Here is a 23,720-nt window from a genome sequence, read left to right as displayed (position 1 = left end):
ATATTATACTTGTTCAGTTCAGTGACTAATTCATTCAAAGTTAGCAAACTGATTAGGAGTTGAAGAGGCAGGAAAGCTTGTTTTTCCTCTTCCAACTTGTGAATAAAAATGAGGTGTGAGGATGAAATCTACCAATTCTAAAATCTTGAAAGATATGGGGACCAATATCAGTTCAATTAGCTAAATACAGATACTGCCTCCTTTAATAAAATCAGTTCATTTTTACTGCTAAATATGTTTTGATACAGAAGTTTATCAGTCCATTTAAAGGTGATTTTTAAAGTGTGCATTTTTAATGCATTCCAATTTTAATGCAAATAGAGCTTGACCCAAATCACAAGTAAAATGTTAATTTAGTAAGAAATGCATCACTCATGATTTTCTAACATAAACATGTAAACATAAAAATTCAAACAAGTATTTTAAGCTATATAATTGCTTAAATAAGTATATAGACACAATGTAGCCTCCTAGTTAGCAAAAAGTAGTAATAAGTAGCATAAATGCTATATTTAGTTGCAATTAAACATGTTGTCATAGTTACCAACCAATGAGAATCAACCTCTCCTTAGTAAAAATCAAAACTGCAAAAAAAAAAGTTTAAAACCAATTATTTAAATAAAGGTTTTTTTAATTTAAAATAATAATAAGTTATTTGAATTGTTCTTTTTGTTTAAATTCACCCAGCCTGTTGTTCAACTTCAGTGACCTTTGCTCTCACTTCAGAATAAAGTGAGTTTTGACTGGTTTCAGTTTCAATACAACTCCCACCATCCCAAAGAAGTCAGTAAGGTCAGTGTATAGGAATCACTTTACTTACAATTGTAATGCACCAGCTCTTGTTGAATACCCAGAGACAAGACAAAGAGATGGATAATGCTATATATGGTTGGACCATCAGTGGAATTTAGATATGCAGGATGTTCTTACCAGGTTGGAATAACAGTTCTATCCACTCTTCCAAGAAGCCCCATATGATGGGTTCTAATGATCACAAGTGGTCAACACCTCCTCTTTCTCTCTCATCCAGCAGAAAGCAGTATGGTGCCCCCTAAAACCATAACTGGGGCATTGGTTCGGTATTAACTCAGAGAGCAACATCTCTTCCTGGAGCACCTGTGGGTGTTTTTGGAAGGGAGCCCTCCAACAAACAAATCTGACCAGCCTTACTTAGTTTGAGAGCTCAAGGTTGTATGGCTGCAGGCTATAAATACCAGTCAGAGTGTGTCTATATTAGAAACACTACAGCGGCAGCACTGAAGCCGTGTCACTGTCACACAGACATTTACTACAGCGAGGAAAGGGGTTCTTCTGTTGCTGTAGTAAGTCCACCTCCCTGAGAGGCAGTAGCTAGGTTAATAGAAGAATTATTCCACTGATGTAGCCCTGTCTATTTTGAGGCTTAGGTCAGCTTCACTATGTTTCTCACGGGTTTGAGTTTGTCCATACCCCGAAGCAACATAACTAGGTCAATCTAACTTTCTAGTCTAGGCCAGCCCAATTTATCAGCTAAAAGAAACTCTTTGATCTCTTTTCATACAGAGTACAATTACTAATTTCCCCCAACACCTTCATCCTGTGGCTCTTTCTTAGCAAGTATGTGTATGGGTAAAGTGCTCACTACAAGCAAGACAACTGTGCTGATAAAAGCCAAGTTACATAACATGTTTTGTATGAATCTGGTAACTCACGTGCACAGTTGATTGGCATAGATGACAACCCAGAAGCTATTTATAAAAGCATCAACAGAGAACTATCTGAAAATTCTCTTTGTCAATACCTGGCTTCACACAGATCCTTCCCATAAATCAACCACATCCTCATAATGAAAATAGAAATTTAATTATTCACAGGCATGTCCTTTGAGCTTTCTCTGATCTTTTTGTGAATGACTAAGAGCAGCTGGTGCACACAGAGTACACCGTCTCTGCTGGCTGCCCTGTTAAAAGCAGTGACTCATCAACACATGACGTCAAACTCTCCACTCTTCTGAAATGGCAATAAATAAATAAATAAATGAATAAAGTTTAATTAAGAAAGGGGAAAAAAGGCACCTGAACAAAACAGCCTGAACTTCCTCCCAAACAATCACTGCTTTGGTCATATATCATCCGAGTGGCCATGAAAAAAAAATCCAGCAAAAGAAGACTACACACATCTAGTTTGGTCTTTTGAGTGGGAGACGGCTTTTCTATTAACGTGTCAGCTGATAAAACATCTTTCCTCACAAAAACTGGCTAATTACACAGTAGCTGTTACAAAATAGCATTATTCCCCTTGGTAAAACCCACATACATATTTTGCAAGTGTATGCTTCATCTCTAAGTAGTGGTCAGTGTCTTCCAAGGGAGAATAACTCAAACAGAAGAAACTGATATAAGGAAGACTGAAAGCAGAATATAGTGACCGCTGTGTGCTTATAAAGAATTTTCATAAGATGTTTGCATGATACCAGGTATCACAGATTTCAAGTAAGTAGTTCTACAGGCTCAAAATACACACAAGTGAGGGAGCCCTTACAAGAATATTATGAAGGATCAACAAATGCTTCATAATAAATGCAAAACACCTACCCTGCACTAGTGCAATATTAACTCAAAAAATGGGAGTTACAGTTGAATGCACAACCATTACTTCAGCCTCTTGTGCAAACGTTAGGTTTTGATCCTGTTTCCATCAAAAGTCAGCAGCAAAACTGGTACTGCAAAGAACAGCATATGTAAGATGCAGATTCTTCTGCCAGAAAGGCTTGCTTTCCTGAATAAGAGTGGGGGCGTTTTGCATACAAAGATGATAAAGCAGTGGAAAGAGAAACAAATGAGATTGAGCCTTTATATAGGATTCTGTGTTGTCTGACTTCAAATTGTCTGAAAACAGAGCGTGTATCCACCACATTTGAGCCTCAGCCTCACTAAGATAATTTGAGCCCCAGCTCCCTTAGACAGTCCTTCGCAACTAGAAAGCTTTCCCCTTTTCTTCAGACATGTAACTGTAATGCGGGGTTGGAGGCGAGAAGAGAGAGCTTCTGTCTGAAAGATGAATTTAGTTGTATTTCAGGGTTGCCTTGAAGGTAGTATTGCTTATAAACAGCAATTCACCAGTTCCTCAGAACAGTTATGCTAGAAGCAGGAGTACTGGAATTACTGGCTCAGTCTCTTCAGAGGGAGTCAAATAGGTTTGGAAAGATCAGAGAAGGTCTGAAAAGGCAGTATGGCACTGAGAAGTTAAGTGGTACCCTAACGGTCACATTCTGTAACAGAGCTGGGAGGAGAACGCAAATGCCCTGATATGCACACATTTGCTTTTTCCTGCATTAGTCTGTCTCCAGTGTTTCTTGCTCAGGTTAATTGCATTAGTGTTTAAATGCAAGAACCAAGGATAATTGCCCAACCACATGGCAGTATCAGGATGTGTTTAATACTCAGTGCAGAAAACATGGCATCAGAACCAAGAGTTGTTGTTTAACAAAACTGATGCACACCTCCCCCAGTCTTTTGGTCACTTAGCAGAGATGCTTTTACAAGCTGACCTTTTAAGCACTAACTTCATTCTTAGTGCCATCCTCTCATAGATTTTCTACAATGCTATTTTCCTAGCAGCATTTGAAGCATTTGTATCCCTAGAGGTAGATGTGCTGTTTTCTCACTCTGAAAGGATATGAGGCTTTTCCCTGGAGGTTTCTGTCATAACCATGGACACTAGAGTCTCCACTAATGCTTTAGTAATGGCAATCCCAAAGGAAAATAAAAACCAAATAGGTCACTGACTTGGTCCCAGATCAGCATGTGCTTAATTTTAACCACGTACTTGGTACTTAAAAAGTGTGATTAAGCGTCAAATCATGAAACCATCGGCCCGTTCACCTAACATATGCTTTGCATGAAGTGCTAATCTGATAACTAAAAGGTTAATCATCTCATTGTATGCCTGTGAAGTAGACTGGATTCCATGATTACTCATAATACAGTATCAGAGGTTGGGAACCATACTAGGAAGCGTGAAAACTCAGAAGGGCAAGCCCCTTCCCAGAATTTACAGGTGAAAGAGATAAAACGTTTAATCTCTAGGAGGGCAAAGGAAAGGGGTAAGTATACAAACCAAGCAATCAGAGGGAGGAGGGGCACATACATACTTGATTCCAGATCTTTATTTTTTTCTGGTGGGGGAGCGGACTGAGTAGGAAATGACAGAGGGAGGGAGTAAGTAGGACTTGGGGGCGGCGGGAGAGAATGACTGAAGAGGAAGAGGGAGGATGGAAAGGAACATGGAGGGCAGAGAGGGAGACCAGCCAAGGAAGGACTTAGGAGGGTGGGGGGAAGCAGGAGGAGATTGGAGAAAACAATATGCTAACAAATAAAAGTCATCCTTAGTTCCCTGTTGAGCTCACTCACCTCCAAGGGCTGTGAAGGTTGGTGTCCCTGGATGGGACCTCTCCCTTCCCCCCCACCGTTGCTGTTCCTGGGACAGGATCTCCTTTGCTTCTCCCATCCCAGGTGGTGGGGAAACTTGTTGAACCCTGAGAGCGGATGCCTCCAGAGGTCTGTTGCTAAGGAAGAACTTGCTGCTTCTGGGGATTAGCACCAGCCCCAGGAGATCAGGCCTTGCTTTCTCCTTGTCATGTGACCAGGGAAGAGGGGAGTGCTGGTGTACCACAGAATTAGCTCCAACATCTCCCCTAAGCAGAAGTGTTATTGTTTTTTATGATTGGTGATATCCCAGCTTTGCTTGTTTTGTGGCTGATCGGACATCACTTTGCAAAACAAAGGGAGCAGGAGTTAAATTTCTACTCATGAACCGCCCCTCCAGAGCTGCACCACAAGGCCAGGGTCTCTCTTCAGTCAAATACCTCCTTCTAGTGAGTCTACTTCTTCTGTAGTGCTGACTAGACATTAGCTGCTTAAGACATTTGATTATTAAATCAAGAACAGCCGTCACTCCTTCATTCTGTGGACTAGCCTTCACTGAGCAGTCACACAATCTGGGCCCTGTCTCATCTCTCATGACACATCACAGCTCTCTTGTTGCTATTCACACACACACACTTGGTTGGGGGCATGGCTGAAGTAAGTCGGCAAGCTTTCGGTGGCAAGGATGTCTTCTTCCTTGAACTGAGGTATCTAGCATAGTAAAATGAAGTGGGCCACATTCATAGGGAGCTGTCCTGGTGCTGAACCCCACTTCTCCACCAGGACTGTCATTCAGAGACAACGTTGCTCCTGCTTTGACTTCCATGTGCAATCTCCATTCCCCACAGCAGAAGGAAACAAATATCTGCTGCAGGGAGTGGGGATGCAGGAAGAAGGTTGCATCTCTCCCTGATCTTCAAGCATGGTAATTCCCACTGCTGCTTGCCGCAGTGCAGGGATCGCCAGGGTCCCAATGCAAAGGAAAACGTGACTGAGCTCAACTGGAGTGCTTTACTGAATCCCCAGAACGACTGTGCTCTAGAGAATCTTTTAACTTAGCCCTTCCAGTCACAGGAGCCAGACCATGTCTCACTTTACCTACTGTATCACTCAAAAATACAGCCACTTTTAAAGCTTTAGCTTTCTTCCCCTCCCTGCAATCAACTCCCCAGGCTATTGCTGCTGCAAAACAGTTCTCCTGCCTTATGTTCAGAAAAAAAATGACCATGGAACTGTCTAAACAAATCTATGCCCTGTATTCACTATTTTACCTGCTTAATTCTAAGTAAACTTTTACTCCTATCACTCTAAAATCAACACTTATGGGAGAGTGAACTGAAGTCTGCTGCCTCACACATCAAATGATGGACCTAAATTCCAAGGCCCCAGTTCAACCAAGCACATAATCACGTTTAACTTCAAGCCTGCATCTATTCCCATCAAAGTCAGCTGGGCTACTCATATGTTTAAAGGTAAGCCTATACTGAAGAGATTGGCCTTACTGCCAGACTGTTATTAGCAGTTAGATATAGCTAGAAAATGGAGGAGGAGAAGAATTTTTCTAGAATTGCATTTCTGGTTTTCCAACAATTTATTCTTCATCTCCCTTGTCTAACCAGCGCTATTAGTTAGCCAACAGTGAACATGGCTTGAATATCAGCTCCTAGGGTAAGTTTGCAGGGTTGGGGCTTTTGGATGGTGGGGGGGCAGGCACAGAAATCTCTTTATACTTCAACACTGTGCATGTTACATGGAAATCAGACATTAAGCACAGAATCCCACAATGCTATCTTTAGAATGCTGTTTCAGAGTACAACCAGCTTAGGTTTGCTTTGATTATTTTTCAGCTTTATTGGGACAGTGCTGTTATCCTAAACTTTGTCATATTTTCCCCAGCGTAATCCAGTTGGGAAGCCATTAAAATGACTTGCTCTTTTGTTTGTTACCTTTTAAATCTGTTTTCTCATGTTTCATTCAGTCCTCTGCACACACTCACTTTTCTGACAGCAGTAGATTTACAATCCATTCTTTACCTAGTGTTTTGGATAAGGCCAAAATATCAGTTCCACAAGTTTAAATTTTCCCATCAATTGCAAGAGACATGATGGGAGGGAACAGCATCCACTAAAGCCAGCAGGAAACGGATTGTGAGAGCCCTACTCCAAAGACCAGAATCCCTGTTATCCCTTAGTCATGGACAATATTTCCTGGAAATATTCTGTCTTGATTCCATAATCAGCAATCATTTTACAGCCTCACCTGGCACTCTTGTTTTAGCTCTTCTCATGGAAAGTTCCTGAACTGAGATCTTCTTTTATTTATTTCCTTCAGCGCTACTCCCCAACACACTGTTCTCCCAGGACCCTTTTCCAACCTCTTCAAAGTAATAAGTGTGACTGTGACAGGCCAGATGCCAGCTCATGCCAAAGCCAATTCACTTGTGTATAATATAGATCAAAGTGATTGTTACATTCATAAGTGTATATTTGGCATTTAAACGTCATGAAAACTAGTGAGATGTTATTTGCATTGTTTTCACTTAAATCTATAACCTGTTATAATGTAGTATAGTAGTAAAAATTTACATTGTGTTTACTCCTGTAGTTAAATAACCCCATCAAAGGAGAAAGAAGTCTTGTGGAATACAAATGAAGAACTTTAACAGAGAAGTGCTCATTTCAAAACATTTGGTCATTGTGTGTGATGATTGGAGGTCAAAGATTCAAAAAGCATTCCTCCTCAACCTGTCATCCAAGGAAAAGCCCACCTGGGTAGTGACACTATCAGCTTGTTTTCTGTGAGAAGCTAGAAGAATGGATTCACAGAGCCTTCATCTCTGGACTAGTTGGCCTCTTACAGGGAAGTGTACCAGATGCAAAGTGGAGTTCACTAGAGACAATCTGGGAACTCTGAAAAGACTTTTGGGAAACTGGCTATTTATTACATCAGTGTCACCATTTGGGATTATAAACTGTGACTCACCTGTTAATATATTTCAAATGCTTTAGCCTCTCAATAACTCTCCTTTATGCAGCATTAGAGGAAAGTAATTCTTGCTGGATTCGCAAAAAGAAAAGGAGTACTTGTAGCACCTTAGAGACTAACAAATTTATTTGAGCATAAGCTTTCATGAGCTACAGCTCACTTCATCGGATGCATTCAGTGGAAAATATCAATACCTGGATTGATACAGGTGTAACTGAGTACTCAGTATGAGCTTATGTATGTTGAAATGTTCGGGGTCAAGTAGCAGAGATGGAGCTTGTTACTAGAAAGACATCAGCTCTACTTAAAGGGGTCACCTATGCTGTTAGCTCTAGTAAGGGGCAGATCTCCAGCTGGTGTAAATTGTCATAGCTCTGTTAATTTTAGTGGAACAATTTATACCAGCTGAGGATCTGTCCTATGTGTCTGAACATGTCTTTTTTTATAAACATCAAATACAGAAATGATTTTGGTGGAAATTCTTGTTTTCTAACTTTTTTAATTTTTTGTATATTAAAACATCCTGTTATGAGAGCTGTTATCCTTCTTTCTTTTAATAGATAAGCCGGTGGAATTTAGAATAGATATAACTTCATTGTATCATCATAAACATTGGTCTTTTTTAGGGTTTGCTGAATAGTTACATCATTTCTTTTAGCCTGGATCCCATTAGTCATAGTCTGAGTCAATAGGTTTCCATGACAGCAAGTTTCTGTGCAATGCAGCAATTCATTCTTTATTTCGCTTCCATTGATATATTTCAACCTCGACCTTATAAAAATTTCCTTTATCAAAAGTCATTTAATACAACAACTGGATTTTATTTATACATGATATTGCTAAAGAAAACATACACTACTGAATTCAGTAAAGGTTGCCAAATTCTCCAGATTTTCTTTCCAGAAAGATGTTTTTACCTGGTTTTACTTCACAGATTTCTGGCAGCAGTTAGCCCCCTTTCCCCCACCCTGTGTCAGGCCTTGACTTTGCAATGAGTTCCAGCTGGGTTGATCCCTGTGCTCATGCAGAGCCCCCAAATCTCCACTAGCATCTGAAGCTGTGCTTTAAAAAAAAAAAAATCAAAACATATTTTTTGAAGACTAGTAGAATTTTAATGACCAGCATAGGCAGAGGATTTTTGCTCCTGAAGAATTGTTTTCAGTCCTATTATTTTCAATGAGAATGGTGCATCTAAATCACATAGGGCAATTCTGAAAATCTCAGCTACAGTATTTAGCTTTTATTCTTTCTTCACAAATCATTTCTCCCCCACCCTCTGATCTCCTTATTGTGTTGTATTTCTTCTATACAAGATAGTGCTCAGCCATACATTTCCTGTTGGAAGGACCATAAAATAAATAACCAACCATTAATTCAGTCCTCATACTCATCTCTCCAACAAATATTTTCAAAAGCCAAAACTGGACCCAAACATTAAATATTTTCCCTCCTGGTTGTTGGTTGTTTTTTTAAAAGAGTACACATTTCATAGACTTTGTTTCACATAGCCTTTTTTTTTTTTTTTGGGGGGGGGGGGGGAGAGGGGGTACAGCTCCATTTGAAAGGGCCTTTGTTAAACACACGCTTTGTAGGAAGTAGCCTATCAAGGTGATTCCCACCCAGATTTGTGTAAACAGTCAATATACTTCAATGAGCTAGAAATTGAGGAACAAAATACCAACCACAAATTCAGTGACAACTAATAAGAATCCATGAGACTTCATGAGGTCTTGCAATACTTTGGCACCCTCCCCCGCACCCAATTGCATTTAATTGTCAGTTTTTAATACGGAAATATATGTTATTGATATCTAACTCTAACTGCCCTGCTACACTCATTGATGCCCCAACCCACCAGTCACAATTAGCTGCATAGCAGAGAAACAGCCCTGTCACCACTGGTAGGTGAACAGATCACAGGAAGAATCCCACAGGCAGAGAATGCTAATAAGAAAATGGAAAAGCTTATAATCAACACAGCCGGCAACAGCAAAGAAAGAAATCTAGGCCAAAACATGCCCGTGTTGAATGGTTATTTTGAAGCTATATGAGCGCTAAGCTCTTCAGCACGGAGAATTCAGATAACTGCATTTTATCTTGGTATTTAGGCTGGTTATTACAAGCAGTATTAGTATTACTTATCTCCTGTTTTATTGATAACTGTTTGATAATCAGTCAGTAATGACACCAAACAGTCTCTCATTGACTTAGTAAAGTTTAAATCGGACATTTTCTATTGGATGGAACGTACAGAGAGATTGAAATTTAGTAGGGTAACTACCAATACTGTCAAATTGGGCAACACTAAGACAGTTGTAATTTTGTACCTTGGCTATTTTAAGAATAACCAAGATCAAATCTAATATGAGATATTAAGGCTCCAACCCTGCAATACACTGAGTGCAGCCCAGTCCCTGCATCTGTATAGGGTCCCTTTGAAGTGGGGCTCTCTGTAGGAAGAGGGACACTCCTACCCACAAAGCATTGCAGCATAGGGCCTAAAAGTGATTCTACAATGTATTTGGGGTTTTTTGCTATTATGTAACAATATGAATTAAGTCATCAGAGTTATTGACACTGTACAGAAAGTGAAATAAATCTAACATTCCATAATCCTTCTGAAAAATAACATGTTCCAATTCCATCCAGTTGTAACCCACCTATACCATTCTAAATAGGGTCTCTTCCTCTTCGTTGTTTAAAACCTTCATATGCTGATAGCTGTAGACTTGTGCCTCCCCATTAATCATTACTTAGCCACACCATGTGGACAAAGTTTGGCTCCTAGCACCAGTGGAAAGTAGCTGGTTTCCATCTGCTGATGAGTTCACAGCAGGCCAGAAAGCTAGGCATTTGCAGCCTCTATTGTTCCCACTCTGTAGTCCTTGTGTACAGGGTATTATTGGTGAGAAGGGACTGAGGCTGGAGCACACTGCACTTCAGCAACCCTCAGCTGGCCCCTTGGGGAGCTGCAGTTAGCTAGCATAAACCACAGCACCTCATGAAGTGCTAATCTATGCAGTGTCTATAGCATGTCTAGGGTAGATGCAACCTGACAGTAAGGGAGCCACAAACAGCCTTCTTGCAGTCCCCCAAACTGGGCATGGCAGAGAATTTGGGCCACATTATTTAACTCAGATATGATGATGATGTGGGCTATACAAGCACCTAGCTCTCTACTAGTGAGATTAATACTTCTTCATAAGCATCCCTCCAGGTCTCTTATTATTATTGCTACGCGGGATAAAGTAAAGCAGTAGGTGAAGCCTTATGTTCCTTCTTAGAACGACCATAAGGGCCAGATTTTGATATTACTCAATCAGTGTAAGAGTATCTTAGCCCTTTAGCTGGTCCATTTGATCTCACTGAGACTGCTTGAGGAATAAAGTACTAATCAATGTGAGTAAGAGTATCACAAATTGGCATAAAATAAGTGAGAAGAAAGGAAACTAATTATGATTCAAAGTTCAAGTCACTTAATCTGAATAGCCAGTATTTTAAAAGATCTGTATACAGTATGAACTGATTTAAAAATACTGAATTTATTGTTAAATTCCTGCATTTCAAACCACGATGAAATAATATGCAGTCACCCAGTTTCACGTACTTGAATGTTAAAACCAGTGTTCTGAAGCTATTTAAAGCCTTCAGTGTTTTCACTTTTTCCATGGTATTGGAAGTATCACTTTGACATCAATATGGAGAAAACAGATGGCTACAGTAATGAACAAGTGAGCAGTATGATACTACCAATTGACTACTCACAAGTTTGACTAACAAATTAGATAACACAGACAGAAAAGAAGTGGGCTGGTAATTAACAAAGTTGGTGCTGTATGTCAAAGTATTTAGAAAACCAGTAAGATACAAATAGACTCTGAAGGGGGTAGCAGTGAAATATTTAGAATAATAATTCAAGAAGTTTAATGATGAAAAAGGAACTGAAATATGGCTTTTACCATAGTGCCAAGAAGATTAGAAGTGAAGGAGAAAAAAAACATACATTATTGGGGAAATCAAACCTGTACTTTTGGGTGACAAATACACAGAGATTAAAGAATTCCCTAAATTATATAGAAGACAATTTCATAATTTGAAAAGGCTCTAGAGAGGAATAATGTGATGAAATAGAGAAAAGAAAACTTAATAACTAGGAAACAGGTTTCAGAGTAACAGCCGTGTTAGTCTGTATTCGCAAAAAGAAAAGGAGTACTTGTGGCACCTTAGAGACTAACCAATTTATTTGAGCATGAGCTTTCGTGAGCTACAGCTCACTTCATCGGAAGTGAGCTGTAGCTCACGAAAGCTCATGCTCAAATAAATTGGTTAGTCTCTAAGGTGCCACAAGTACTCCTTTTCTAATAACTAGGAAAAAGTCTCTTAACTTAGAAGCCTATTAGAATGAAATAATCACTCAAGTGATTAGAGTTCAGTAAAACTACAGACAGGTCAAAGCACTCAAGATCAACCCAAAGGGAAAAAATGTGTCATTGGAAGGAAACTAGACAAGGCAACATGCTATTTTTTCCCCTCTCCTGAAATGCTTTATCAAAACATTATTATAAAGTTAGTCCAAATATTTGATTCTTCTCATCTCTCTTGTTATTCTTGGTCTCTTCCATCTTTGTGTAGTCTGCAAAATTACAATGGGGTTTATTATAGTGTCCATTCTTATCAACATTAGGCCACTTGCAACTTTTAAGAAACAGGCTAATCTCTATGTGTATGTCAACTTTGGACAGGCTAGTTTTCAGGGGACTGTGCTGGAGAGGAGTAGCCATTTCTGGACACTAAAAGGTATAGTAAGCTGGGACTCGAGGGAGGAGTAAATTCCACCAGAAACCAACAGTCCCTCTTGCCAGAACTAATCTCTCCATTTCACGACCTGCCCTCCCAGTGGGGTCTATCAGTCAGTCTCTTCTTTGGTCCCAGGATCTAACAAGGGGGAAGGTTATACCAGAAGGTCAGGCTGGGGTGGGGGAAAAACATGGAAATAAATAAGCCATCAGAACATAACGGCAGAGAGGGCTCTAACAGCCACATAGAAACATGAAGGGCATAGAAGGTCACAGAATCCTACTTAGACTAGGAATGTGGGCTTCTAGTACTAAGTGGAGGTGGTGTGCATAGGGGGTGGAAGAGCTCTCCTTTTATTGGGTGGAAGAGCCGGTGGTAGAAGGAAGATAGTACTCCTACTAGGAAGTGGCAGGACAGGGTGAGCTGAAGAGATGCATATGCATTTTAAGTGTTAACACGTCTTCAAAGCAGACTCCATAAAAAAACAACTCAGCTTTTAAGAAAAATTATTAGTATTAGACCAGAATAATCATTACATTCAAAAAATATACTATTACAAAAGTATACTGATGCAATCAGTGATGGATCAAAACTAGTATAAATATCTTTTGCAAATATTTTCTGAGACTGAAAAAGTTCATAGCTAAAAGCCATTGTATAAAACTAGTTTTTAAGTCTAGGAGGAGGATAGTGGCTAGATTAAGTGTAATAACAGTTTTAAGAAACTCCTATGTAGAACAATATACACTACTGGAGCTGACCTTCATTTTGACTACTACACAAATCCCTTTAGTTATTGGTTTTTGGTATTTCTCAGAGGATCTGGCACATAGAAAAGCAATTTCAACAAGTGAATTTTACAGATAGTAAGCAGCATCTCTGTCCCTCCAGGAGGTTTTAAAGTTAAAATGCAGGTTTGTTCATATATTCCTCCATTGTCTGGAAAAAAAAAATAGCAAGTGAGGTATTACAGATTGTAAAATACTACGAAATACAGTAAGGACCTGACCTGTTCCCATTGAACAGGGTTGGAATTTTTTATTGATTTCCATCAGATCCAGGCCCTATGAACAAACACTAATCAATTAAATAGCTACAATAATAATACTTTAAAACCCAGTTAGACTGAACATCTAACTTGCACATGTAGTTGCCATATCTAGCTGGCCTTTTGTACATGCCACTACTGCAAGCTGGTGGGCTCCTCAACAGCCCAGGAAAGAACCAGTGTCTTGCCCATGCCTCCCTCAGGCCCTTGCTCCAGGGCAGAGAGTATTCTTCAAACACAAAACAAAGCTTTTCCTTTGACCAAAGCAGACGCCTTTCCCCTTGCCTCTCACCCCACCCCCTTTAAATCCATGCTGAGTTATGCACAGGCCACTCAACCCTCTCCTGCTGTTTCACCCTGTTACCCTATGAGCATGTGCAAATACCAGCTTGTACTGAAAAAGCCGGCAGGGAAAAAACTGCAAAGGGCCTATTCACTTAGTATTTCCCTAACTAGTTCTACCAGCCTCATTTTTTCCACGCTAATGATCATCCTGAAAACAGAATCACCCATAGCGTTTGCCAGTTCTTACCATTCTCGGCTCCTCAGGTAATTTACAATGTAAGAAAATGAAGTTCATTCCTGCAGGTTTTTGAATACAAGTCTCACACCTATTCCTTGTAGGAACCATTACGTGGTCTAGTTATGAGCAAAGTGGAGGTTACCAGCACATACTTGTGCTGATTTTGATATGACCATGTAGGTCATTTGTCAATTTATTAGTGAAACAATTTAAAAAAACAACCAAATAAACTTAAACATTCAGGTTCTCTACCTTGACGTGTTAAACATCATTTAAAAATTATATAAAACAAATCCTTAATGCAGTGTCTAATATCTAGCCACTGACATGACTGATTAACAACCATTCTCCTTGCAAAGTAGCCAGGGATAGCATATGAATAACTTAACACCATATCACTGGATGCCAGAGGGTTGAACTAAGGGTATTATATGTTGCCACCTTTTGTAATTATACATTTTGTACCTCATGGTACTAAACTTCAGACATGTTGGGATATCAAACACTAGTCCTGTCAGACAAAACAACTGTAGTGAGGTGTGCGCCTCTGCTGTCTGCCTCTGCCTTACCTCTTGTAACATATCAGAATCTTCTATGGCTTTCACTGCTGATTTCTTTGATGTTTCTTGTATTTCTCCACCCATTATAAACTCATCAAGAATAAAATAAGCCTTTTCAAAATTAAAGATAATATCCAGCTCGCACACCTGATGAAGCAAAATACACATTTAGGCACAATATTATAGCATTATATGTATTAGCATTCCTAGAGCATATAGACTGGTTTCAGAGTAACAGCCGTGTTAGTCTGTATTTGCAAAAAGAAAAGGAGTACTTGTGGCACCTTAGAGACTAACCAATTTATTTGAGCATAAGCTTTCCTGAGCTACAGCTCACTTCATCGGATGCAACCGATCAATCATGCATCCGATGAAGTGAGCTGTAGCTCATGAAAGCTTATGCTCAAATAAATTGGTTAGTCTCTAAGGTGCCACAAGTACTCCTTTTCTAGAGCATATAGATTGCCAAACCTATTCAACGTATGCACTCTTGTGGCAGACAGTAAAGAAAGAAATAGAAATATGAATATTAAGTGATATCACAACTTCAGCACTAGTGAAATCATATTCTTCTCTGCACAGAGACCAAGTATAAACAGATTTGTTTAAACACTCTGTTACAGAATACTTATAAAAAGTCGTTTCATGGAGTAAGACATATTCCCTGCCCCAAACATCTTACAGTCTCTGACAGACCAAAAACAAAAAGACAATGGAAGACACAGCACAATGACTTATGTTAAGGAGGAGTCAGATAAATCAACTGCTCAAGAGAACATGGTAGAAAACATTCATAAAAGGGGGTCTCCTGTAACACCTAATGCCTCCAATGGACCATCTCCATGTCCCCTGGCTCATATCACTCTCATTATGCCCCCCACAACCACCACCACCCTGCTGATCTTTTGCCTTCATGCGATGTTTTTTGTTGCTTGATATGAGCTAAAAAAAGTCAGGTCATTTTTGAAAACTTAAAACAAAACAAAAAACAATCCTCCCCCCTCACCCCACCATTTTAAAATTCTTTTGCTGATTTTTCCCAAACTTTCTAGATATCATCTCCCTTGGAAAGAGAAGTGGCATGTGAAATGTCAGGATTGGCTTCTCTTTTGGGAAGGGCATATTATGGAACGTTAACTGCTTATAATAGCCTGGGCACTATTTTACTGTCACATCCACCTAATGCTGGATGTGTGGACATGGTGCAAGCAAGGCAGAGGGAAAGGAGGAGTAAGAGCAGCTACAGAGATTTTCACGCCTGACTTTGTGGTAAACAACTAAAGGGCAAAAATCATCATAACTAACTTAAGGAAGAAAAGGAAACTTACATTTCCAAAATACCTGTCCAGTAGTTCTACATAACGATGAACAACCTCCAGTGTCAGCAGCTCATTATCCTGGTCTTCTGTTGCACAGCAAAAATATAAACTAGCATACCTACAAAAATAAAAACGAAAATGGGTTAGTGCTTGGTAAAACCTGAAGTAATAACTCAATCACAGAGATAATTTGGTTCATATCCCTGCCTATGCAAGTCTGTTCGCTACAGTACGGCTATGTCTACACTAGCACTCACTGTGGTATAATTTATGTTGCTCAGGGGTGGGAAAAAGCCATCTGCCCTTAGCATCATAAGTCATGCTGCCCTAAGCGCAGGTCATTGTGAGAACTTCTCCTGCCAACATAGCTACAGCTGCTCATGGGGCTGGAGCAGTTAAGCTGACAGGAGAGCTCTCTCCCACTGGCTTAGAGCAGTTACATCAGAGAGCTGATGGTGGTGCAGCTGCACCGATACAACTCTGCTGCTGTGAACTCTCTAGTGCAGCTGTAGCTTAACAGGTGAATTGATTTTCCTTTGTCAGCACCTTTATTTTAAAAGGAATATATTAACAACAGGAAAGAATTATTCTTTTTGTAAAAAAGCTGAGCGGATTTGTTGAATACCTCCTCAATGTTTAAGCTTCAGGACTACACATAAAAACAACAACTGGTAAGGGACAAAACTCTCCCCAAATGCTGCAGTAGCCCCTACTGTAGGTGTATTGTTTTGGAATGTAGAATAATTTTGTGCTTTAAAAAAAATATGCACAGAAAGAACAAACATTTGGGCCACTATTCAGGCTACCAAATGGTTAATAGGGTAATTTATGTGTATTTCAAGAAACAGATTACATGTAACTACTCATGCTGATCAATTCTTTCTACTGATTGGTAGCAGAGTTTTATATTTAGTTAATCCAGCTTCATGGGGGGTGGGGAGGGGGGGGGAGAGAATAACCACCTGAGCATTCTTCCCAGGGTAGTGGCTAGAGCACCATTTCAGTAAAGCATCTAAACCTGTGTCCGTTTATCCCTTTTCAACAAAGCTCTTAAGAACATACTTATTTTTAGTGCTCTGTTGAATAAGAGTGGACTTCTGTTTTAGGGCCTTCATTTCTCCCTTGTAACTATAAAGGCAGTGATAAGCCTGTTATCACTAAGGCTCATATACCTGGGGAAGATACAAGTTCCAGAATGGTAAATACTTCAAAGATATGATTTGGCAGAAGGCTCCTCCATACCGTGCGTGTAACCTTGCAATACACTGACAAAGCACAACATGCTTTTCAGCACGATACCTTTAAATTAGCAAGATTAGCTAGGCATAGCATCTTCTATCATTTAAACTGTCAATCAAGTCAATCATTTTTCTTCAGTGGTAAGCAATACCAGTATTTTTCTAATGGCAATTTACTGTGTCAATTTATGGAATGGGGAAAAGGCAAGCTGATTTTGTTTAGAATCAAACTGCATTATTCCTAGTTTAATGCTCTTACATACAGCATTTTCAAACCCTCATGGCACTCATTGTTCCTCATGTGTTTCATCCTAGTAGCATTTATAAGATGGGGGGTGGGGGGATCTGTGTGTGTCTCTCTCTATACATACCACACACACACACACACACACACACACACACTTACTTTATTCTTATAAAACTACTCACACCTTTTGTAAACTAGCTTTAGGTCTTTCCAGTTGACAAAACTGCTCATCTTTTGACTGCGAGCCAGAATAATCTGAACAATTTCCCGTGTGATCTTTTTCCTCTCTTTGTCAGGTAACGTTATGTACCACTTCTGAAGTCTTAATTTCCCTTGTCGGCTGAACAGCAGTATAAAGCGTATCTAGAGTAAACAAAGCAACATGTTAATACCAGGTTACATGCAATTGCTTTTCCAGGAAGCAGCAATTCAACTGCCATTCTTTACTTTATTATAAAGGAACACGGCAACTGGCAAAAGAACAATTCACCCATGTGCAGAGGACCAATATAATGCCTATGGCACCTAAGCTCTCAAGAATTTCCTTATTACCGTACACATCTAATGTCTGCCCTAGTAAAACACATTCCTCACTTAAGCATATGAAAGAAATGAAGATGCAATCAAATGCATGATTTTTATTTTATCAAGAGGTTTTAAGGGCTAATCTAAATATCTCAGAGTTTTGTGCATTACATAATGAAAGATACCTGGATATATATTAGAATATTTCAGATGTGCCAAGGCACTAGTACAGTCCCACCCCTCTCCTAATTAGAGGGAAGGAATATTCTGATAATTGAGCCTACAAATTTACCCTAATTCTGAGCTCAACTGTAAAAAGTATGTAAAAATTCATAAGTTGTCAGAATAACCTATAACAACAAATGTTGATGGGAAAAGGTATGAAAGGGAGACAGACTAAAATTAATCTAAACAAAAAGGCCCACTGATATAACTCAAGGACTGTGTTACAATCATGCTTGGCAGACAAGAAAATGTGGGTCCGGAAATTAATGAACAAAAATTGAGGTGTCAGATATTAGGCCTAATTGGTGGACAAAATAATGAGAGTCTGTGCTATTCTAACCATTCTTCTCTGTTTGGGTACTTAAAGAAAGACTTGGGCATGGGGAGAAATGATAATGAAATCCATCTTAAATCTGGTATTTTTCCATTTAAAAGGTGGGGGTCGGAACAAGCAGAGACAAAAGATTCCCACCTTGTGCCAAAGCTATAGAAGGGAGTGGAGCAGGACAAAAGGGGCTGCCAGTCATGAGAAAACCCCTACTTACCTGCATTGTTTCTAGTTTCAGGTTCTTACATACAGCATTTTCAAACCCTCATGGCAATCATTGTTCCTTACCACCTGAGATGTCTGCAAGATCTAACAAAGACTTTACCAGGGGAAAGGACTAGGCCCAGACAAGGAAGGAGTCTAGTCTGTGAAAGAAGCTTATTGGAACATCTCTGAGGGTGAGATATAACCTGTAATCGGTTTCTTAATGTATTAGGCTGACTTGCGTGTTTTGTTTTATTTTACTTTGTGACTTGCCTTGTTCTGACTGTTACTACTTGAAACCACTTAAATCCTACTTTTTACACTTAATAAAATCACTTATTTATTAATAAACCCAGAGTGGGTGGTTAATACCTGGGGGAGCAAACAACTGTGCATATCTCTCTATCAGTGATATGGAGGGCGAACAATTTATGAATTTACCCTGTATAAGCTTTATACAGAGTAAAATGGATTTATTTGGAGTTTGGATCCCATTGGGAGCTGGGTGTCTGGGTGCTGGAGACAGGTAACCTGCTGAGCTGTTTTTAGTTAAAGTCTGCTGCTTTGTGGGCATGGACCAGACCCTGAGTCTGTGTTACAGCAGGCTAGCATGTCTGGCTCAACAAGGCAGGGTTCTGGAGTCCCAAGATGGCAGGGAAAATGGGCTCAGAGATAATTTCAGCACACAGGTGACAGTCCCAAGAGGATCTCTGTGACTGGACCCATCACAGTACCTTACTGTGTAAACAGTCTCATTGATTTCAGTGGGATTACTCATGAGTTCTACTTATTGTAAGGGAGGGCAGTCAGAGTCAGATCTAAACTAGGGCTGTCAATTAATTGCAGTTAAGTCACATGATTAACTCAAAAAATTAACTTCAATTTAAAATATTGTGATTAATATAATCACACTGTTAAACAATAGAATACCAATTGAAATTTATTAAATATTTTGGACGTTTTTTTCATTTTCAAATATATTGATTTCTATTACAACACAGAATACAAAGTGTACAGTGATCACTTTATATTATTTATTACAAATATTTGCACTGTAAAAATGATAATAGTATTTTTCAATTCACCTCATACAAATACTGTAGTGCAATTTCTTTATCGTGAAAGTGTAACTTCCAAATGTAGATTTTTTTTTGTTACATAACTGCACTGTTACATAACAAAACAATGGAAAACTTTAGAGCCTACAAGTCCACTCAGACCTACTTCTTATTCAGCCAATTGATAAGGCAAACCCTGAGCAAGATTCACCAGCCAGATACCCAGGAAAGAATTCTCTGTAGAAACTCAGATCCCACCCCATTTAATATCCCATCACAGGCCATTGGGCCTATTTACCATGAATATTTAAAGATCAATTAATTGCCAAAATCATGTTATCCCATCATACCATCTCCTCCATAAACTTATCGAGTTTAATCTTGAAGCCAGATAGTTCCTTTGCCCCCACTGCTTCCCTTGGAAGGCTATTCCAGAACTTCATTCCTCTGATGATTAGAAACTTTCATCTAATTTCAAGTCTAAACTTCCCGATGGCCAGTTTATATCCATTTGTTCTTGTGCCCACATTGGTACTGAGCTTAAATAATTCCTTTCCCTCTCCGGTATTTATCCCTCTGATATATTTATAGAGAGCAATCATATCTCCCCTCAACCTTCTTTTGGTTAGGCTAAACAAGCCAAGCTCCTTGAGTCTCCTTTCATAAGGCAGATTTTCCATTCCTCGGATCATCCTAGTAGCCCTTCTCTGTACCTGTTCCAGTTTGAATTAATCCTTCTTAAACATGGGAGACCAGAACTGCACACAGTACACCAGGTGAGGTCTCACCAGTGCCTTGTATAACAGTACTAACACCTCCTTATCTCTACTGGAAATACCTCGCCTGATGCATCCCAAGACTACATTAGCTTTTTTCACAGCCATATCACATTGGCGACTCATAGTCATCTTGTGATCAACCAATACTCCAAGGTCCTTCTCCTCCTCCGTTACTTCTAATTGATGCATCCCCAGTTTATAACTAAAATTCTTGTTATTAATCCCTAAATGCATGACCTTACTTTTCTCACTATTAAATTTCATCCTATTACTATTACTCCAGTTTACAAGGTCATCCAGATCCTCCTGTATGATATCCCAGTCCTTCTCTAAATTGGCAATACCTCCCTGCTTGTATCATCCGCAAACTTTATTAGCACACTCCCACTTTTTGTGCCGAGGTCAATAATAAAAAGATTAAATAAGATTGGTCCCCAAACCGATCCCTGAGGAACTCCACTGATAACCTCCCTCCAGCCTGACAGTTCACCTTTCAGTAGGACCCGCTGTAGTCTCCCCTTTAACCAATTCCTTATCCACCTTTCAATTTTCATATTGATCCCCATCTTTTCCAATTTAACTAATAATTCCCCATGTGGCACCGTATCAAACGCCTTACTAAAATCTAGGTAAATTAGATCCACTGCATTTCCTTTGTCTAAAAAATCTGTTACGTTCTCAAAGAAGGAGATCAGGTTGGTTTGGCATGATCTATCTTTTGTAAAACCATGTTGTATTTTGTCCCATTTATCATTGACCTCAATGTCCTTAACTACTTTCTCCTTCAAAATTTTTTCCAAGACCTTGCATACTACAGATGTCAAACTAACAGGCCTGTAGTTACCCGGATCACGTTTTTTTCCCTTTCTTAGAAATAGGAACTATGTTAGCAATTTTCCAGTCATACAGTACAACCCCTGAGTTTACAGATTCATTAAAAATTCTTGCTAATGGGCTTGCAATTTCATGTGCCAATTCCTCTAATATTCTTGGATGAAGATTATCTGGGGCCCCCGATTTAGTTCCATTAAGCTGTTCGAGTTTCGCTTCTACCTCAGATATGGTAATATCTACCCCCATATCCTCATTCCCATTTGTCATGCTACCATTATCCCTAAGATCCTCATTAGCCTTTGTCATAAATATAAAGGGAAGGGTAAATACCTTTAAAATCCCTCCTGGCCAGAGGAAAAACCCTTTCACCTGTAAAGGGTTAAGAAGCTAGGATAACCTCGCTGGCACCTGACCAAAATGACCAATGAGGAGACAAGATACTTTCAAAGCTGGCGGGGGAGGGGGAGAAACAAAGGTTCTCTCTGTCTGTGTGATGCTTTTGCCGGGAACAGAAAAGGAATGGAGTCTTAGAACTTAGTAAGTAATCTAGCTAGATATGCGTTAGATTCTGTTTTGTTTAAATGGCTGATAAAATAAGCTGTGCTGAATGGAATGTATATTCCTGTTTCTGTGTCTTTTTGTAACTTAAGGTTTTGCCTAGAGGGATTCTCTATGTTTTGAATCTGATTACTCTGTAAGGTATTTACCCTCGTGATTTTACAGAGGTGATTCTTTTACTTTTTCTTCAATTAAAATTCTTCTTTTAAGAACCTGATTGCTTTTTCATTCTTCTTAAGATCCAAGGGTTTGGGTCTGTGTTTACCTATGCAAATTGGCGAGGATTTTTATCAAGCCTTCCCCAGGAAAAGGGGTGTAGGGTTTGGGAGGATTTGGGGATGGGGGGAAATATATGTTTCCAAGCGGGCTCTTTCCCTGTTATATATTTGTTAAACGCTTGGTGGTGGCAGCAATAAAGTCCAAGGGCAAAAGTTAAAATGGTTTGTACCTTGGAGAAGTTTCAACCTAAGCTGGCAAAAATAAGCTTAGGGGGTTTTTCATGCAGGTCCCCATATCTGTACCCTAGAGTTCAGAGTGGGGAAGGAATTTTGACAGCCTTATTAAAGGCTGAGGCGAAGTATTTGTTTAGATATTGGGCCATGCCTAGATTATCCTTAACCTCCACTCCATCCACAGTGTTTAGCGGTCCCACTTCTTCTTTCTTTGTTTTCTTCTTATTTATATGGCTATAGAACCTTTTACTATTGGTTTTAATTCCCTTTGCAAGGTCCAACTCTACTTGACTTTTAGCCTGTCTCACTTTGTCCCTACATGCTCTGACCTCAATAAGGTAGCTTTCCTTGCTGTTCCCTCCCATCTTCCACTCCCTGTATGCTTTCTGCTTTTTCTTTCTGTTATCCCTATAATATCTGGTTTCACTTCCTGCACCAGTAGCTCTAGTTCTTCCATTTTGTTACCTAGGCTCCTCGCATTGGTGTACAAACATCTTAATTTTTGCTGTTTGGCCTCGCTCACATTCTATACCCGATTAGGCATGGTCATTCTACAGCCAGTATGACCCATTAGACTTGTATCCACACTGCCCTTCCTCCTCATGTCCATTCTCCTACCCATGGCTGTATCTGCTGACTGCTTCTTATTTACAATGTCACCTGAAAGTGAGAACAGGCATTCACATGGCACTTTTGTAGCTGGCATTCCAACGTATTTACATGCCAGATATGCTAAACATTCATATGCCCCTTCATGCTTCGGCCACCATTCCAGAGGACATGCCTCCATGCTGATGATGCTTGTTAAAAAAATAATGGGTTAATTACATTTATGACTGAACTCCTTGGGGGAGAATTGTAGGTCTCCTGCTCTGTTTTACCCACATTCTGCCACATATTTCATGTTATAGCCGTCTCAGATGATGACCAAGCACATATTGGTTTTAAGAACACTTTCACAACAGATTTGACAAAACACAAAGAAGGTACCAATGTGAGATTTCTAAGGATGGATACAGCACTCGACCTAAGGTTTAAGAATCTGAAGTGCCTCCCAAAATCTGAGAGGGACGAGGTGTGGAGAATGCTTTCAGATGTCTTAAGAGAGCAACACTCTGATGCGGAAACTACAGAACCAGAACCACCAAAAAAGAAAATCAACCTTCTGCTGGTGGCATCTGAATCAGATGATGAAAATGAACTTTGGATCATTGGATCGTTATCATGCAGAACCCTTCATCAGCATGGACGCATGTATTCTGGAATGGTGGTTGAAGCATGAAGAGACATATGAATCTTTAGCGCATCTGGCATGTAAAATAAAGAGATTGCACTACAGTACTTATATTAGATGAACTGAAATATACTATTTCTTTTGTTTTCTACAAATATTTGTAACCACAAATAAATATAAAGTGAGCACTGTACGCTTTGTATTCTGTGTTGTAACTGAAATCAATATATTTGAAAATGTAGAAGACACCCAAAAATATTTAAATAAATAGGATTCTATTTTGTTTAATAGCAATATTAATTTTTTTAATCGCTTGGCAGCTCTAATCTAAACTATTAGTTTTAAAATAAGAACACCAAGCACATGTGCAAAAACTGGACTATGGCACCTTGGTTCAAAT

At 39.4% G+C, this 23,720-nt stretch overlaps 1 protein-coding gene across 2 annotated transcripts in view; it reads right to left on the bottom strand.

Moving 5' to 3' along the window:
• Positions 1-23,720, bottom strand: part of AP1S3 (adaptor related protein complex 1 subunit sigma 3) — a 55,755-nt gene that overhangs the window by 14,888 nt on the left and 17,147 nt on the right. Inside the window, exons 2-5 of one of the 2 annotated variants that reach the window (XM_037909166.2) lie at positions 17,308-17,486; positions 15,648-15,756; positions 14,329-14,466; positions 12,683-13,127 (exon numbers count right to left, since the gene is read on the bottom strand). In XM_037909166.2, the coding sequence (XP_037765094.1) occupies positions 13,092-13,127; positions 14,329-14,466; positions 15,648-15,756; positions 17,308-17,486 (462 nt within the window). In that variant the 3' untranslated portion in view covers positions 12,683-13,091. Of the gene's footprint in view, positions 1-12,682; positions 13,128-14,328; positions 14,467-15,647; positions 15,757-17,307; positions 17,487-23,720 lie in introns of those variants that run through there. The other variant, XM_043523002.1, reaches the window with a different exon arrangement.

Source organism: Chelonia mydas, chromosome 9 (genome assembly GCF_015237465.2).
Source record: "Chelonia mydas isolate rCheMyd1 chromosome 9, rCheMyd1.pri.v2, whole genome shotgun sequence".
In the NCBI taxonomy this organism is placed as follows: domain Eukaryota; kingdom Metazoa; phylum Chordata; order Testudines; family Cheloniidae; genus Chelonia; species Chelonia mydas.
This window is presented reverse-complemented; position numbering and strand designations above follow the sequence as displayed.